At 53.3% G+C, this 19,348-nt stretch overlaps 1 protein-coding gene across 12 annotated transcripts in view; it reads right to left on the reverse strand.

Moving 5' to 3' along the window:
* The window catches only part of PPFIA4 (PTPRF interacting protein alpha 4), a 53,206-nt gene extending 34,317 nt beyond the window's left edge, over positions 1 to 18,889 (reverse strand). For 8 of the 12 annotated variants that reach the window (XR_002517913.2, XR_002517912.2, XR_002517911.2 and 5 more), the window contains exons 1-6: positions 18,748 to 18,889; positions 6,161 to 6,793; positions 1,307 to 1,408; positions 709 to 873; positions 351 to 425; positions 23 to 112 (exon numbers count right to left, since the gene is read on the reverse strand). Coding sequence is in view for 4 of the 12 variants with exons in the window: in XM_021928476.2 (XP_021784168.1) it covers positions 23 to 112; positions 351 to 425; positions 709 to 873; positions 1,307 to 1,408; positions 6,161 to 6,394 (666 nt within the window). In the remaining 8 variants the exon portion in view is untranslated. Of the gene's footprint in view, positions 1 to 22; positions 113 to 350; positions 426 to 708; positions 874 to 1,306; positions 1,409 to 6,160; positions 6,794 to 9,144; positions 9,166 to 9,222; positions 11,510 to 16,781; positions 18,088 to 18,602; positions 18,692 to 18,747 lie in introns of those variants that run through there. The other 4 variants (XR_004179139.1, XR_002517908.2, XR_002517909.2 and 1 more) reach the window with 4 other exon arrangements.
* Between the last annotated feature and the right edge of the window lie 459 nt (positions 18,890 to 19,348).

Raw genomic sequence — 19,348 nt, forward strand, 5'->3', positions numbered from 1 at the left:
CACACAGTTCCCCATGACCTACCTTCCACAGGCGTTTTGGCCCCAGCTCCATAGTCCCCTCCTCTTCTGCCGCTCCATCCAGCACCCCTGCCCCCTGCTGCAGGGCAGACACCTGTAGGGCACAGGTCCCAGGGCAATGAGTCAAAGAGAAGAGAACCTCCCATACATTCCAGACCCTTCCACAGCCCCTGATTTAGTTAAAAAGTGTCTCCTATAAAGAGGTGCTGAGCCTAGCCTTGCCTAGCAGCTTCCAGCCATGGCAGGGAGAAATCCGATGAGAAACAGAATAGGGCACAGGGGTGAACCAGCCTGGACTTCCAGGAGCTGCAGAGAGTGAGCAGGCAGCTTACCTGCTGGTGGGCACCTGCCAGCTGCTCCTCCAAGGTGGTGACTCGCTCCAGCGCTGCCCGGAGCCGCTCTCGCACCTACTCGAGGTAAGGGGAGATGGAGGAAGAAAGGGGGACCCCACTTGAGTCAGGCTGGAAGAGCCTGGGCTTGGTCTACCATCACCGAGCACAAGGGCAGTGAAGGGCCTACTAAGAGGCACATTTGCAGGAGGGAGCCTAAAAGGAGGACCTTGAAGTTAAGACAATGTTTGGAGGGAGCCAGTATTCCCTAAATACCAGCTGCAGAAATCTCAGAGAAGGGATACATGGGAGGCTCCAGGGCAGCCTAGCTGGATGTGGGGGCTGGCAGGCAGGTGGGCACCTTCTCATCCAGGGCCTTGTGGTGCTCAAACAGTGACTTGAGGGCCTTCAGCACCTCCACCTCACTGGAGACTCCCGAAGGTGACTGGGCCTGGCGCTTCACCACAGTCATCCGCAGTGACCGTTCATGGCGGGACACCAGGCACTCCAGATGTTCCAGAAGCAGCTGGCAGGGAGCAAGGGAGGGTGAGAGGGAGGGCTGTAAGCATGTGCCCCAGGGGCTACAAGCAGGGTCCACGTGGTCCTCAAACAGACATGAGTACAGCCATCCCACTGTGAAAACAGTGAAATACTTCCAAATGGGCACAGAGCTGCTGCTCCAGCTGATACTACCCAAGCTGGCTGCCCCGGCCTCTCCCCAGCACCCTGAGCTTTCTGTGAACCAGCAACTACAGGTGAAGAGCCCAGCACTGTTGGTTAAATGAGGTACTCTCACCCCAGGATGAGAAACAGGAGGAGGGAAGGATGGGGCTTGAGCTAGGACTGTGCCTGGCCCCACTCTTGCCTGCTCTCTTGGTCAAGGTATTCACAACACACCCCCATACATGCACACACACACGCACACACACACACAAACAAACAAGGTCATCCCCACTTACCCGTGTGTTATTCCGTTCTGCTTTCAACTCTGATATCTCTTCCTCCCGCTCTAGAAGCTGTTCCCGACACATGCTCAGCTCCCGGGTTAAGGTGGCAAATTCCTGAAAACCCCCAAGGCCCCTCAGTGCTTGGGGATTCACCCCCAAAGCAGTGCCTTGCACGCGCAAGTCAGCGATGGGATCCTCTCACCCATCCCCTACTTCCACTACCTCCCCCACAAAATCCCAATCCATCCACACTGCAGGTCAGTAAACCTGTAACTAGCATGTGCTTCCTCCAGAGGGGTCCACATCTCTGGGTCCTCCATGCATTCCATGTGTTAGAATCCAAGGGAACAGAGTTGTACACAAGAGTGAGAAAGTCACTGAGTCTGCTCTGCAGACCCTTCCCCATCCAGCTACCAATATGACCAGATCACATCCTCCCTCCCACTTGGCATTTCCATTTCTCCAGGAATTCAATGACATTTTCTTTTAGAAACTGATGGAGGGGAGTTTCGCTTCTGGTTTGGTGGAGTAAAGTCCAAACAGAAACTGATGGATATGAAAGAGGAAAGAGAAGGCCCGGCACAGTGGCTCATACTTGTAATCCCAACACTTTGGGAGGCTGAGCCAGGCAGATCACCTGAGGTCAGGAGTTCGAGACCAGCCTGGCCAACATGGTGAAACCCTGTCTCGACTAAAAATACAAAAATTGGCCAGGCGTGGTGGCGCAGACCTGTAATCCCAGCTACTCCAGAGGCTGAGGCAGGAGAATCACTTGAACCCGGGAAGCGGAGGTTGCAGTGAGCACCACTGCACTCCAGCCTGGGCAACAGGGTGAGCCTCCATCTCAAATAAATAAATAAGGGGGAAGAGAAAGAGGTTTTGAAGATAATGTCTGCATGAGTGACCCAGGGAGCTCTTCCAGCCCTATCCCAGGGCTTTGCAAACTGCAAGTAGTTGGTGAAATAAGCAGATCAAAGGACCTACCTACATAGGAGCAAGAGAGCATGCAGACCTGCCCAGTCAGGCTTTCTAGGAGCCCTGCTCAACCAAGCAAGGGCTGTGTCCCAGCTCCCAATGCCAAGGCACTTGCCCTGGCTTTACCAAATATCTATGTACCAAGTATCATTTCTAGAGGGATCCATTTCCACACTGTCAGCCTACCCTCCCACATCAGGACAAGCATACTGGGGTGACAGACTGCTCCCACATTCCAGGCTCATCATATCCTGTTTAGCTAAACATCACCTCCTTGCAGGGAGGTTTTCAAATGAGTGGCCCAAACTCTGTGGATGTCCGAGGTCAAAGAGCAATGCAACAGGCCTCACCCCTGTCCTAACCTGAAGCCTCCCTCACACACCAAGCATTGGTGACCAAAGGAAGAACTCCCAATCCCCTCTCATCACTCCAGACAGGGCAAAAGGGGCTGGAAGGGTTGTGGGAGGCGACAAGGGACAAGAGATGCCAGAGCATGAGAAACCATGAGCCTCTGACATTATTACTCAATTACTGCCTTTCTATCAGGGCCATGGCCAAAGGTGGTCAAGGTCAAGCATCTCACACTCCAGAAGCCCAGGCCTGATGCTGCCTCATCCCTCAGCTTATGCACAAACACAGTCACACTTTCACAGGCACACACACTCAAGTACACATGCTTGTACCCAGAGACAGGGCTTGACAGCCTGCCACCTAGCCCTACACCATGACACCACCACCAAAAGGCTGGTGCTACCCCCCTCCTGGCCTCAAGCTCAGCAGCTGTCTTATCTCCCTCACCACAGGATATCTGTACCCTCCCTCCCACCTCTAACCTATCTGGCACACTGCTATCTACAAATCTCCCAAAGCACAATGCTGTCTACAAACACAGGAGACAGGGTTTCCTCTGTCACCCAGGCTGGAGTGCAGGGGCTCAATTTCAACTCACTGCAGCCTGGGCTCAGGTGATCCTCCCACCTCAGCCTCACGAGTAGCTGGGACTACAGGCATTTGCCACCATGCCCAGCTAATTTTTGGTTTTTTTGTAGAGATGAGGTTTTGTCACATTGTCCAGGCTGGTCTTGAACTCCTGACCTCAAGCAATCTACCTCAGCCTCCCAAAGTGCTGGGATTACAAAGTGCACCCAGCCTACAAATACAAACTTCTTATCCTGGTTTTCAAACTTCTCTCTCATGTCATTTCCATATTCCCTAAGACCCAGTCAACCTGGATCACCTGCTGTTTCTCCATTTTTTTTCTTTTTTTTTGAGACAGAGTCTTGCTCTGTCACCCAGACTGGAGTGCAGTGGCACGATCTCGGCTCACTGCAAGCTCCACCTCCCAGGTTCATGCCATTCTCCTGCCTCAGCCTCCTGAGTAGCTGGGACTACAGGCACCTGCCACTAGGCCCGGCTAATTTTTTTTTTTTTTTTCTTAGTAGAGACGAGGTTTCACTGTGTTAGCCAGGATGGTCTCGGATCTCCTGACATCATGATGTGTCCGCCTCGGTCTCCCAAAATGCTGGGATTCCAGGTGTGAGCCACCACGCCCAGCCTCACCTGCTGTTTCTAAACACCGGTGTGCCTTCCTAATATCACATCTTGGCTCAGTGGACTCCCTCCCCCTAGAAAACCTCTGTCACCACCTGATGAAATTGTAATCATCCTTCAAAGCCCATCTCAAAGGATAAAGCCTTGCTGGGAGCTGTCCAGACTCCCCATGGGGAGGCTCTCTCCCTCTCCAGAAAGCCATTTGGAGGAGTGGTCAAGAACACCAACTTGGGAGCCCATCATTCAACCACAAATATTTGTGAGCACCTATCACATACCAGGTCCTGTGCGGGTCACTGGGGATATAGTGACAAGAAAGACACAACCCCTGCCGTCATGACACTTCAGTGTGGGAAGTCGAGTAGGCCTGGGATCAAATCTCAGCTCTGCCCCTGTTAGCTGTATGACCTTGAACAAGTTACCTAACCTCTCTGAGCCGCATTTTCTGATCTGTAAGACAGAGGTAACAGTCCTCCCTCCAGGTGCTGGTATGAGAGTCAAATGAGCCAATGTATAGAAAGCACTTAGCCCAAGCCCATCAAAGGCAGTTATTTTTATCACTGATACTGTGCTTAATAACCCTTTTGGGCCTCTCTTATCTTCCTCTGCATTCTCTCCGGTCACATGGGTTGTATGTCTCCTTCCTAGTCTGTGAGCTCCTTGGGGGCAGGAACTAGTTCATTCACTCTAGGGCAAGTTCAGAGCCTCGTGCACAGTGAAAGAGGAGGGCCCCACCTGCCCACCTGGCTGCTTCACCAGGGCTCCATATTCTTGTCCACTAAGCATCACTTTTGCGTAAGAAACTCACCCACCCAGGCCCAGCCCTGGTACTCTTCCCCACACACCGGCAAGGGCCTGGCACTGAGGCTTGAGCTCTTCGGCTCCTCAGGGCTGCTTCCCCAACCCCAGCAGCATCCCCACTGGGTCAGGGTAGGCTATGCCACGTGTCCAGAGCTGGCTTCCAATACCCATCTCTCTGCTCATACGAGGGGCGGAGAGGGCCGGATGCTCCCACAGTCAGTGTGAGCACTGTCTCACAGACAGACAACCCCAGCCCTTTCTGGGCCTGGTTATTAGGCAGAATTCACAGTTTCTTTGACAAGCAGAAGCTAAACAGCCCAAGAACCAAACCATCTAGGCTCCCACTCCCTCCTGCATCCCCAGAGCATGTGCCATGCCTAGAATATCTACCAAGTGGGTGATAAGCAGGCATCAGAAGGGAGCTCCCAGGCCAATGCAGTGAGGGAGAAATAGGTGCGGTGGTGAGAAACTTGGCCTCTCCAGGCACTTAGCCCCAGGCTCAGTTCCCACCTCCACCACACACTACCTGGATGGCCACAAACAACTTACTCATCTCCCCGAGCTTTAGTTCCGTGATTTGTACAATAGGACGATGGTGGTAATAGCACCAACTTCAGGGTTATAAGAATTTAGTGGGAGAGGCCGGGCGCGGTGGCTCAAGCCTGTAATCCCAGCACTTTGGGAGGCCGAGACGGGTGGATCACGAGGTCAGGAGATCGAGACTATCCTGGCTAACATGGTGAAACCCCGTCTCTACTAAAAATACAAAAAACTAGCCGGGCGTGGTGGCGGGCGCCTGTAGTCTCAGCTACTTGGGAGGCTGAGGCGGGAGAATGGCGTGAACCTGGGAGGTGGAGCTTGCAGTGAGCCGAGATCACGCCACTGCACTCCAGCCTGGGAGTACAGCGAGACTCCGTCTCAAAAAAAAAAAAAAAAAAAAAGAATTTAGTGGGAGAATCCTTACAAAGTGCCTGGTCCACAGAAAGGACACAGTACACGAGACTACAGGACAGCTAGTGGCTGTGCTGTTGAGGAGTGCGAGACAGGATGTCAAGACATCCGGCCGCTAGACTCAGCTCTGCCCATCATCTTCCATGTGATATCTCTTGCTTTTTTCATCTGTGCAGTAATGGAGATGGATGAGATGATCTCTAGGGCTTCACCCGTCTCTACTGTCTGTGATTCCCCACCCGCCACCTCCAAGAACAAGGCACTGGAGAGAAGTAGGCAGGGAGGAGGTTTCTTTCCAGTCTAGGGTGCCACCTACTGGCCGCTTGGGCTCACTGCAGCTGGCACCTATGGTTGCGTTTTTCTACCCACATCAAATTCCATCCATTTCTCCAGGGGAAACCAATTCCAGACTGAGGAGCTTGGAAGTGACAGGGAAAGAATTCAAGTAGAGAGAGGAAGGAGAGTAAATGCTTGGTTAATTCCAATTGTTGATATGCAAACAGATGCAGATGAGCTGAGGGCCCAGTGGATCTAGCAGGGCTAGGGGAGGGAAAGGGGTTAAGGGAGACGCAGGCCTTAGGGCCTTACCTGGGGGAGGGCAGAGTTAAGGTGGCGCTGGAGCTGGTCCCGCTCATGTAGGGCATCCTGGAGCCGGCTCTGCGTGGCCGCCAAGGTCTCCTGACTCTCCCGAAGAGATTCCAGCAACTTCTCCCGCTCGTCCAGCATGTTCACCATCAGCTGCTCGAAGTTGGCGTCAGCATCGGCGCCATGAGGGGGCCCCAGGGGGTCCCCCTCATTGATTGTGGGCATCACCTCACACATGGTGGGGGAGGGCAGGGCCTTCTCAGCGTCAGGGGACAGGGAGGGACTCACAGGGTTGGCACCTCCAGGGGAACCCAGTGCATGGGTCTCAGAGTGGGCAGTGCCAGGTGAGTGGACAGGTGGGCAGGGGCTTCTCCCATAGCATCAGTTGCTTTTGCTCTGAAAGGGGCCTGGGGTCTGGAGTGCCCCTGTGGAACTGAGCCAGAAGGCCTGGCTTAACTTCTCAGGGCTGGGGCTGGGTGCCCTGTGTCCCCAGACATGCAGACAGCAGCCGAATGTGGCCATGACAGGCAGGGAGAGCAGGGCTGGAAGATGGCCCTTCTCTTAGACTGAGCGCCTGAGGCTGGCAGAGTCCCAGCTGGATCTAGCGACACCCATCGTTTCTGGAGGGCAGTGTGTCTGTGGGAAAAGAGACTGCTATGAGTACCAACTGGGTGGAGAAGGGCATCGGGGAGGGGGTGGAGCAGAGGAGACAGGACCTGAACTAGAAAGTGGAGGAGAGGGAAGTGCTGGCGCATGCCCCTTCTCCAGGCTTACTCACTCTGATGGCACCTCCTTAGTTCTCCCAAGGAATGCACATGCCTACTGCCCAGCCTCTGCCTCCCCCTGCTCTCCACAGCTGTCAGAAGTGCAGCCGCAGTGGCAGTGGTTCCCCTACCCACGTGGCTCACTGGCCAAATATAGAAATGATTCGGTCAGTGGCAGGGGAGCAGCCGGCAGAATGCCCAGAGTCCTCCTGAGACCTGGGGGTGGGAGGGGAGGAAATAGGGTCTCTGTGCCACCCCCAACATTTTCCCCATCACTTAAGTCAACCAAGCAAATGCAAATGGGTAGAAAGGACTCTCAGTGGGAGTGGCTGTGAGTCCTAAAGGCTGGACCTCTTGGGGTCACAGGAAACAGGGGCAGAGTAGTTCCTGCCCTGGACACTGGCACAACATGGCTAAGGGTTTGCAGAGGCACAGACTGGGTACTGGGGCAGGCAGAGAGCCCTGACCTGCTGCATTGCCCATAATTCAGGGAGGAGGCTCTGGCTCAAGTCATTCCCCACTTCCAAAACCTGCCAAGGAGGACAGCACACAGGCCTGGCAGACAGCAGGCTTGGATTCTGAGTTCACAGCCTCCTACCTCTGGCAGGGACTGAATGATGGAAAGGAACCCAGGGGTGATGTAGAGGTGCGGGGTGCCACTCTCCTAGGGTGGGGCTACAGTGTGGCCCCTATCATGGCTGAGAATCTGCTCCCTCGGCATCATTACCCATTGCTGACACCGCAGAACCCACCAGCGAGGTCAGTTAGCACGTGCGCAACCTGGCTCTGCTGATACGCTGAGCCTGGCACAGGGGCCCAATGGTCAGAGCAACGGAAGCCAGCGATGAAGTAACGCGGAAGTAACGAGAAAGGCCACGTGCAGCTGGGGATTTCTCTGCCTACAATCAGATTCCAACCTCCCTGTCCACATTAGAAAGCTACCACCTGAGTCGTTTTTCAGGGAGGACTGTCTTCAGAGGCCCCAGTAGAAGGAGAGAAGGGGTGTGAAGCCCCCAGCACAGCAATGGGCACACTGGAGGTGGCCCAAAAATGACGTTTTCCCTCCTTTCCTTCTCTTTTATCTTATGGGAGATGCTAGGAAAGCCTTCTGTCCACCCTCAGGGTGAGAAGAACAGGCAGACTAGGAGGGTCAGGGTGGACAGGAAGCATCAGGATCCAGTGTGAGGTGAGAGGTCAGACACTGCACAGGCCTGTGGCAGGACTGAACCCAGCAGGGGAACGGCTGGCCTCTCCTACCTGGACCCCCTCCCCAGAGTACTAATGCTCTAGGCAGAAATAGGGGAAAGGAAGAGGGAGACTGGGGAGCAACACGGGGTCTAGATCCAAGGAAAGTTAGTGCACCAGCTTGAAAATTCAGAGCTCACACTCACAGCCCTTCCCAGGGGGGCTCAGAAGTGCAAGCAGGCATGTGGGCATGCACACACACACGCACTGAGACAGAAACACAGAGACCTAGAACAGATACACACGTGGCCACATACACACTCGCATGCATAGAAACTGGACACAAACTCTGGTCAAGGGGATCCTTCCCAAACCAGACGGCCACTGTGGAGGGCAGGGTCCCAGAAGGCTACAGAAGTAAAAAGTAGAAGCTTGGTCTCCCCCTCCTTTCCCCAACACTGCTGCTCCCAGGGCAGCCTACTCACACCTCCCTGCCCCTCAGAGCAGCTGTGAGTGGAGAGGAGGGGCTGCTGCCCCAGTCTGTCCAGAGCTGCCGTCTCCCTGAGGCTGAAAACAGCCGTTCCCCCAATTCTCCCATCCACCATGCCCAGGCCCCTCCACCCTGAATGCTCCAGCCCTGAGACTGAAACGCCATATGGCCCCAGCCTACCTCCCCAAGTTCATCCACATCCAGGCACACTGCCCCCTCCCCCCATATTCCCCCACCCCTCCACACACACCAAGATGCCATGAGAGGCCAAAAGAGAAGACTAGGCTGGGGAAGTGGCCCCTTGTGGCAAAGACTAACTTTGGAGAAGACTGTAGTGTGCCAGGAAGGAGTTTAGGTACCCCAGGAATGACCCCAGCCCAGCAGATCCCCAGGCAGCCTGCAGCGTAGCATATAGGAAGAAGCCCAGAGCAGGGACTCAGGAGACTAGGGTACAGTCCTGCCACAGACCAGCTGGGTGACCTCAGGCTTGTTACCACCTACTGAGGCTTTGGCTATAAGACAAAACCCACAACCCTGGTTTTGCCTACCTTAGAGGGATGAGCTCATGGCTGGGCCGTAAATGAAGAGTAGAAAGCACCCTGTGATTGCATGGAAGTGTGAATTACCTTAGTGCTGGCCGCCTGTGGGTGGAGTTTTTAAAGCTTCTTACAGGAAAGGGACTGGAGAAGTTCTCAGGAAGGCAGAACAGAACCTCGGGCTGCCCACTGTGAGGTACTGGCTATCTGGTACAACCTGGCCTCCCCAAATCCTCCTGGTCATTTTAGCAACTGAGAAGCTGGCTTTGGTTGCTTCTCTTCTCACTAGCCCTTTCCTGGCCTCTCTCTAAACCAGGTGCCAGGGAGCAACTCCACCTCCCCTGGCCAAATGGCATCATGTAGAGTTGGTCTGGAGATAGCCCAGAGAGGACTGCCAGGCAGATGCCCCTGAGATAACTGTCCAGGACCTCCTGCCCCTGTCCTGTCCGCTGCACAGGCACAGTGAGCAGAAGGGGGCCCCAGGACAGCCACATGGGGCATCTGGCTCCTTCCGGCTCCTTCTGGCTCCAGGGCCATCTTTAAATAGCGCAATTATCATCTCGGCCTAACAGAAGCCTCCTCAACTCCCGCACAATTTCTAAGTAACACTCACAGGTCCTGATTCAGAGGCGAAAGCTGCCAGTCCCCAAAGCAAGCATTTGCAAGGGGCTTTGCCGGGGAGGAGTGTGGGCAGGCTGTGAAACAGCAGAAGAGGGCTCAAGAGTGAGTGGGTGTGAGTGTGCGTGTAGGGGGTGGGGGATTAGACAAAAAGTAGGCCTTGGGCCTTCAGAAGCACAGAAGAGGCAACTTGGGGGCCTCTTTGGCATCCCAAAAGTCACCCCCACCTTTTCCTAACACACAGGAGGGATGGGCACTTGGGTCTGTTGCTCTGGCCGGCCCCACACACAGGCCTGGCTCCCTCCTGCCTACCAGATGGCAGGCCCGGCCATGGAGAGAGCTGGACAAGGGTAAGGCTGCCAGCCCCTGCGGAGACCACAGCCCGGGGCAAGGCTGCTAGGAGCGTCTGAGGGGCTATTCAGCTCGGCAAAAATGAAGCCTCCAGGTGGCAGCTACGAGGGAAAAGGGGAGGGTCAGACACCCGTCCGACTGGAGGTCGGGGGAGGATCTGAGGAAATGCGGAGGGCGGGGGTCTTCCAGAAAAATAACGGTCGCCAGAGCTGCTATGAGTCACTCACATTTACCATGTGCCCAGCACTGTGCTTCCAAATGGTATGAATTATTTTAATCCTCATAATTATTTGCAAGGAAGATGTAATTTTTCTTCCCATTTCACAGAAGTGAGAACTGAGATGCAATGTCATGTAACCAAGTCTATGCAGCTAGTGAAATGAAGAACCAGGATTCAATTCGTCTGTCTCATGCCAAAGAAGGGTAGAAGAAGGAGGAAGAAGAGAGAGGGTAAAGACAACCCCTTCAGACTTCATGTCTCCTCCAACAAACCTTCCCCACCCTCATCAGGGTGATGGCAGCCGGAGGACAGCTCCCCTCAGCCTTCCCTGTCCCTCTCCTCCTCCAGCCTGGGGGAAGGCCTCTGCAGAGCAGCCAAGATGGTCATGAGGCCTGGAAGGCCCCATCCTCCATGCACCCAAATCTCTGCTCCCAGCCCGTAGCTGGTTCCACAGCAAGTTGTAGGCAGCTTCCCTGAGTTCCCCCTCACTGCCCCCGACTCCCATAGGCACTGCAGAAACAGACACTCTTGGGAGCCCTCATCCTTGGGACTCTCAGACACTCTCCCCGCCGTGGGCCTGCAGCCCAGCTGCCCATGCCTCAGGCTGCCCAGAAGTTTCTCCTTCTTCCCTGTCCAGCTCTGCACCCCCAGAAGCCTGGCCCTCATTCATCCTCTCCTCCAGAAATCCAGCCCCACCTCCTCTCCTGCTGCTCCCTAGCCCTTCCCTAGCCCTGCTCACTGAGGCCTGTTTCCAGGGCCCACCTATAGCTCCTGTTCGTCCAGCTCCTCACTGGTCTGCCTCTCATCTCCCTTTCCATGTTGGTCTAATGAGCTTAGATCACCCTGCTAAGCTCATCTCAAACACCACTTCCTCCATGGAGTCTCTTCTGATCCCTCCAATGTGTGAGATCTGCCTTCCGCTGAGCCAGCGCTGCCCTCTAGTTATACCTCTGTTCGTGGGACTTCTCTGACTTCACATCATCTCATCTGTAGACCCATCTCTGAGTACTCTAACACAGGGCCCTAACACACATGGAACTGAACAGACCTGTGCTGACGGTCATTCCAGGGCAGTCCATCCCTGACTGACTTCAAAGAAGGGGAACTCCAAAACAGGACTGACATGGCCACCTTCTAGGTTCAAGTGATTCTCCCGCCTCAGCTTCCTGAGTAGCTGGGATTACAGGCGCCCGCCACCACATCTGGCTAATTTGTTTTTTGTTTGTTTGTTTGTTTTTGTATTTTTAGTAGAGATGGCATTTCACCATTTTGGCCAGGCTGGTCTTGAACTCCTGACTTCAGCTCTCCGCCCACCTTGGCCTCCCAAAGTGCTAGTATTACAGGCGTGAGCCACCACACTCGGTCTGAAAATTAAACCTTCTTGAGAGCAAGATGGGGGCTGCTCCTGTCTTGAAAGGCAGACTCCAGAGCAGCTGATGATTCCGAAGGCTGTCATGCCCACTGACCATGCAGGTGACCCTGGGAAGATCCTGAATCTCTCTGAGCTTCCATTCCCCATATCCTCTGTGAATGGGGATGATAACAGTACCCACCTCAGACAGCTGGGACACAGGATGTCTACAGTCAGCCTACACAAAGTGCTGAGATCAGCACCCAGCAACACTCCGTAAGTGTTAATGAACTCTCAGCACCCTAGGCTCCCAGAGCGCCTCAAGTCTGGGCCCAATGAACTACAATAAGAAAATTAAACATCTATTCTGGCTACAGGAAGCCATTCCCAGCGAAAAAACTCTCGGAAGAGCCCTACTTAAGAGTTTCCACTGCTAGCCACAGATCCCTTCAAAAGCATCCAGTTCTCTGGGCCCCCGACACGACTAGCAGTGAGACTTTACCCCTCTGTGCTTCAGGTTCCCAAGTCTGGAAAAGGAACACTGTAACATACAATACACTCTAGCGCTCTCACAGGTTGTCATGAGGCTCAAAGAGGTAACAGACATGAAACAGTTCTAAGTATAAAATGCCGCCCAAGCACAGGTTAGCACCAGTTTCTGAATACACTCAGCCTCCTAATGCCAGGCTCATTCAGGGGACATGGAAGGAAGCATCTGTTCAGACACGCTCCCCTGGGCCTGAGTCTGTGAAGCCCAGCTCTCCAGCTGCTCCCCAGGAGTTAGACATGGACCACTTCTTCCCAAGACATGGCCTATCACTTGAGTGAGCACACAACTTACTGTCCAAACCAGGACTCTCTTGGTTTACAGGGTCATGGTTTAGACAGTAAACCACTGTTAACAATCACACCAGAACACAGGTTTCACCTGGCCATATGGTCACCCTTGTCATTGCCACCCTAGGAGGACTAATGTCAAAACTAATGGGGAAGGCCGGGCATGGTGGCTCATGCCTCTAATCCCAGCACTTTGGGAGGATGAATTGGGAGATTGCTTGAGCCCAGCAGTTCAAGACCAGCCTAGGCAATGTGGTGAGACATCCTCTCTACAAAAAAAAAAAAATTAGCTGGGCACAGCGGCATGCATCTGTAGTCCCAGCTACTCAGGAGGCTAAAGTGGGAGGATCACTTAAGCCTAGGAGATGGAGGCTGCAGTAAGCCAAGATCACACTGCTTACTCCAGCCTGGGTGACAGAGTAAGACCCTATTTCAAAAACAACAACAACAAAAAAAACCAGCGGGGAAGGGAGAATTACAAGCCTCTGAGCTCCCACCCACAAATAGTTCCTCTTCTGAAATACCCAAAATTATAGACATCACACCTACCTCTTTAACTTAAGACTGGGGTTTGCAAGCTAAGCTTTATGACAAAGTACCTTTAGGGGCAGTCCAGGGCCAAAAGGAGGGTGAAGAGGTGTGACAAATTCAAAAGGCTCTAAATTCCCTTTTCTTACTTTAATCCCATCAACTGCAAATCTGTCCGTTTTATGGGACATCTGATTAAGGTTTCAATCGTATAAAAGGATTCCAAGTCCATGAAGAGGTTAGAAAATCCCTAGTTTAAATATTGTCTACAGAAGGCCCCTGCTTTTAAAAAAAAAAAAAACAAAAAAAAAAAAAAACGTTCTCAGAAAGGCTGTACATCAGTGCAACAATGACAACCCTGGGAATGCTACACAAGTAACACCAGGAGCCAACCAACTATTTTCCACACTCCAAATGTCTAATAGAGATCATATAGTTACCAAGCCAAAATATGATTCTGCACCACCGAACACAGACACAGCTTTTGCTAAACTTACATCATTAAGTACATTCCCAGAGAAAACTCTAGGCATCTTCTGCTAATCAGAGCCATTAATCAACACAAATGTCCTCAAATAATGTTTGTAGAAGAAGAAACAAAGTAATAAGCATGGCAAATTTGGAGAATAAAAATATTTCAAAACTAGGGATCCATGTGGGACAAATATTAAACACGATCCTCAAAGTCACTGCATTCGTAGAACAACCCATCAGATTAGGGAGCCATCGCAGAGCAGAGAAGAGGATGGTCCAGAGTGCTAATAGGCACCAGGTGTAAAAAGTCCAGAGTACAGAACTGCAGGTAGGAATGTAGGCATCATACAAAATGTGCATTTGTATGTGGTCACAGAAGTGGAGGGCAGTATGAAAAGAGAATGGGGGGGTGTCATGTGTCTTCATGCAACAGAATGTGTGTGTCATCGTGAGAATGCATGGTATATATGTGTGGCAAAAAGGAAGAGAAGCCAGCACAGTAGTAGTTCATACCTCGGGCATAAGCCCTGGGCTCAGTAGCACTTTGGAAGGCCAAGGCAGGGAGATTGCTTAAGCTCAGGACTTTGAAACCAGCCTGGGCAACAAAAACCCCATCTCTACTAAAAATACAAAAACTAGCTGGGCATGGTGGCATGCACCTGTAGTCCCAGCTAATAGGGAGGCTGAGGTGGGAGGATCACTTGAACACAGGAGGTTGAGGCTGCAGTGAGCCATGATCATGCCACTGCACTCCAGCGTGGGCAATAGGGAGAGAGAGGGGGAAAGGGGCAGAGAGAGAGCATGTGTATGTTGTGTGTATGTCTGTGTGTAAAGTTATGGTCATAAGTATGGTGTCCTGAGAGCATAAGCATGAGAGCAAGTAGGTGTATAGACTCATGACAGTGTGTAGATGTGTGTGGTCATAAGTACATCAGGGCTCATGACTGCATATAATTGTGGTCATGAGAACACACGTGTGGGTACACAGCCATGACAGTAAATGTGTATGGTCATACATGCACAAGCACCTGGGATTCATAACATCACACATGCTCACAGGAGCACATGGGGGCTGTGAGAGCTTGTGCCAGTATGCGTGTGTGATCATGAAAGTGTATTGGTGGTCATGAGACAGTGTAAGTCCATGTGTGGCCTTGAACCTGTGTGAGAAGGTATGAGCGAGAGAGGAGGGAGGGATGGGGTGATACTGAAAGAATGAAAGCTCCACTAGCTCCAGGTGCTCTGCCCCAAAGTAGGACCAAAAATTTGGGGCGCTCCACAACTAGCCTAGTTTGAGCTGAAGTCATGGAACTGGGGCCACCCCAACTTTCTACCTACCCCCACCCATCGGGGATGCACTGCACCATCTCCCAAGCCCAGGCCTCCATGTCCATGAGATTGCTGGGGTCGCCCCCCTGCATGTCCCAAAATGCTCACTCCTCACAGAACAGCTCAGGCAAAGCTCCAGGTCCGGCCCCACTCCCCAGGCCTCCAGTCCCAGCAGCGCTCCTCTAGGCCAAAGGAGAGCCATCTTCTGAAGCAGCTGCTGAGGCCCTCTCCCATCCAGCCTCACCCCACAGCTGGACTCAGAAGGGCTCTCGGAGGTCACAAAGGCCACCTCCCACCCTGTGTGGGAGTTTCTTTCACAACATCCCTGGCAGCCCAGTCTTGACCTGATTATCCTTCAGGAACAAGGAGCTCACTATCAAATGAGGAAGGTTTCATCGTTCTAAGGAAGCTTTTTCTTCCATTGAATGGAAAACCCATCTCTCTTTGAAATGACAGTTATCTATCTGAAGACAGTGGCCATGAAGGCACATCAAGTAGATCTCTAACTTTTGAGCATTCAACTCTAACAGCTGGGTGAAATAAGCAATAAAGGCCTCTAAAATCAAATCGGCTATTTCATCTGACACTTTACTACAAAATTATATTGTGCATATGTACTCTTTGTTAAATCACTGTACAGTAGTATATACAGTATATATTTACATAATATAAAATACATATATATCATACTATACATTCATATTACTGTTCAGGGTTATAAACCCATTTGCCATGCTTTATGAGAGACTGGGGAGTTTTCACTTCATCTACTGCCCACAGCATCTAATGCCCCCACAGGGATGTAACACCAGTGTCCTGGGTCCCCAGAGGTTTCGCTGCTCCAGGTTAAATATCTCCAGTGGCAAGGAGGCCCTGCTTCATGGAACTCGGGATCAGAAGACAGACCTCTTCAATTCAATCCAACAATCACTTACTGAGTGATTTCCATGCATCCGATACTGTTACAAAAGCAAAAGACATGTAAGACAGAAAGTCCACAGGCTACTTGAGAGAACACAGATACACATGTAATCACTGGACAGCAGTACAGAGAAGCACGTGACCAAACACTCAGTCTCTGGCACAGTCAGGGAGTCAGTGCTGAACACCACTTGGAGTTTGACCAACTGAATTAACTGGTGGCAGCTTCTCCTCCAGCTCTCTCAAAACGAAGCAGCCCCAGCCAAGGCCTCTCAATCACCAAGTGAAAGGCAGGTGGCTACTACATGCTAGAGCTGACTTCACCTCGGGGGATGGAGATACCTGAAGGAGGCCCTGAGGTTGCAGCACCCGAGCCTCTCTGAAAGCAGAGCAATGAGCTGGGCAGCAATCGTGCTTCTTGTGCCAGCAGCCAGGCAACAAGCGGGGAGGCCTCAGGCTCAGCCCAGCCCTGGAGTCTCCTGCCATCCTCGCTTAGAGCTCCTTCCCCCACTGCTGATTCCCCCACCAGCGCTGTCCCTGTGACATTCTCAGTTGCCTCAGGCCCCTCCCAGTATAGCAAATGCAGAGGGTACCCTAGAAGCAGCCCCTTCCACAGTACATCGAGGACCATGGTCCCTCGGAATCCTCCACTCTGCTGGCCACCCGAAGTACCACGCTCCTGTGAGCCAGCACCGTATGCCCTCCAGAGCTAATTATAGGTCAGTGAGCTAGCAGGCCAGAGGGGGACAGATGGTGACTTCATGTGGCTGCAATACACACTTGTCCCTCCCTCTGACCCCACTCCCTCCCCTCCATTTCTCTCAATTCCCTACGTGGGACCCAGACTTTGAGGCAGTTTTCACTCCCTCAATCCTCCCTGCTCCCCACCACTTCTCCTCTCCAACACAAGCACAAGCACACACACTCACACATGTGCACACACATGCACGTGTGCACATACACGCACACACAGCCCTCCATACCACTCAATTGCCATGCCTTGTTTCTACAGTAACTCACCTATGGAGCCAACACAGTAGCGCCTAAAGCCCAGGGGAGAATGTCCTTGGCATTCGAAGGCCTCGGCTAGCCGCCCGTATCTTAAAACCCCCTTAGCACCCAGCTCCCTGGCCCTGCTAAGCCTTCATCCCCACCTCATCACCACCACAGCCTGACTACTCATTCTCTTGCCTAGCTCTAGCTCTGCCATCCTCGGAGGCTCCATGAGGAACTACAATCCATCCCTGACAACTCTTTCCAACTCTAAGATTTCAGCAATCAACTCAGAGACGAGACCCAGGAGCCTGGCTGCCTGCCATGCCCTGCCCCTCCAGCCCTCCTTTACAGCCCAGCAGCCAGACCTCATGCACTGCACAGTTCTGACATCATGACATGCTCAGCAGCACAAACCCCAACCCCACTGGACAAGAATTCCCTTCCACGCCCTCCTCCCCCACACTCTTCCATCTTCCAGAGATGGCGTCTCCCACAACGCAGAGTGTCTAGGACATTCTTGGCCCCCAATAACCATTTTGTCATTCACTATCTCCTTACTTTGAGATACCATTTATCCCAGGAAGCCTCCTCAAACCTCAGGACAAAATCTGAGAAAATAACCAAGGAAAATCATTCAAGCTGCCCTTTTGCTTAGGCAGCTTCCCTGGGACTACCTGGCCAGTTAATAGTGGTAGGGGGTGTGTAGGCTGCAGTCTAGTTCAGACAGCTGCTTGAAAGTACGTGGACACAGTTCTTTCTTTTTCTAATCCAACAGTAACGTAACAGAATGGGGGTGGGGGGTGAGGGAGGTGTTAACAGAATACCTACTATGTGTGCCTACTATGTGTACCTTTCAGCTGCTCCGTGGCTGTAAATTGCCTTCAGAAGACCTAGCACCGAGCATAGTATCCGGCAGATAGTAGGTGTCCAATAAATGTTTGCTGGATGTTGAACAAAGTACTAGGTACCAGATCCAACAACTCTGGAAAGGACTATGGGAAATCCCCGGAACCTGGCTCCTGGAGAGGACCCTTAAGCGCACACCAGGAGGGGATCTCCCTGCTAAGCAAAGGCTCCTTAACCACTTGCTCTCCACACAGAACGGCCTCAACTCTTCCGCTCCTCTGATGGAAACTACCAGCACACCTCTCCTCAAAGGTGACATCAGCGCCTAGTGGCACCTTGTCCTGGATCCCTCTTCCTTCTCAAAAAAAACCACCTACACCATGTCTCCAAGTCCTCCAACCCGACCTCTCTCTTCCCACCCACCATCAAAACCTCAAAATCTGTGCTAGAAAACATCCCTACTGCATGGACGTAAGTCAGCACCCCACTCCCACCCTCCAGTTCAGGCACCTCTATTCCAGCCCTCTTTTCCTGTTGCGCCCACCCCTGTCGCCACCCCCACCAGGCCTCGGGTTGGCCGCTCCTTCCACCCCACCGCCCTGGCACTGCGGAGATGGGGGCATCTCTGGCACAGACTGAGGCTGGCAGTTCGAGGAATGGAGAGCTAGCAACAGGAACAGGGGTGCTATGAGGAACGCGGGAAGGATTAAGACCCCCGCGAAGAGCGAAGACCTCAGCTCCTCAGAAGCGCGTCCCCAAAGGAGTGGGGTTAGCCTCGGAGCCGAGAGGCGCTTTTTCTGACTCTCCTGGAGGGGAAATGGGGGCGCAGTCTGCTCCGTTCCCACCGGGAGACTCGCCAACTCGGCCCCCTCCCCCGAAGCCGATGGAGCAGAGGGCGCACCCCACACCCTCCCCGCAGATCGGGCATCGCCCCCATCTTCACCCCCAAGGGCACAGGGCACCGCAAAGGCTGGCGAGGGGCGGCGGGGGGAGCCGTACCGACGCCTGCCGGAGACAGCACATGGGGAGTCAAAAAGGGCTGTTTCCTGAGGCACGATAGACGAGACCCCTCCCCAAACTGTCGAGGGGAGTTGGAGGTGGGGAAAAGACGCATCCTACCCCAGTCCAAGCTCTGGGCGCTCACCTGCCTGCAAATGCCGAAGGCCAGGCAGCTAGGCTCGGAGGCAGCAGGGAGCCGCCCCCGACCGGTGCAGACCGACACGTCCTAGAACCGAGCCAGCGCCGAGGTAGCTGCAACCTCCGCCGCCCAAGAGCCCGGCCGCGAAGCCCCGCCCCCTTCCTCCGTGGACAACCCCCCCAAGCTCCGCCCCCTGGGCGGGGCCGGGCTGCCGCGCCCGAGGCCACGCCTCCCGCCCCCAAGCGCCTCCGGTCCCGGCACGTGACGAGAGCGCCGCTTTGAGGCTGCGCGCCATCTTGGTTCAGCCTCGGAGGTGGCAAAGTGCCAGGGTTTTACCCTGCAGGAGGAGGGTCTCAGGTCACAGGAGTACTGCCAACATTCTGCCCCCTCCCTCTGAACTCGCCCCTGTTCCGAGTCTAACAGCCTGTTCCGTAAACTGGCCTTAGTCTCGGCCTTGTAATTGTTGTCAATAGTTTGCTACCTTTCACACTTGCTCTCTCCTGCCCATTACTTGCTTTTCTTTTGATCGCACCCGTTTTTTAAGTGGGGAAACTTGATATCCAGATACTACATCTGTAGTATGCAGTTCAGTGAATTGTGTCGCTTG

Source organism: Papio anubis, chromosome 1 (genome assembly GCF_008728515.1).
Source record: "Papio anubis isolate 15944 chromosome 1, Panubis1.0, whole genome shotgun sequence".
NCBI lineage: Eukaryota > Metazoa > Chordata > Mammalia > Primates > Cercopithecidae > Papio > Papio anubis.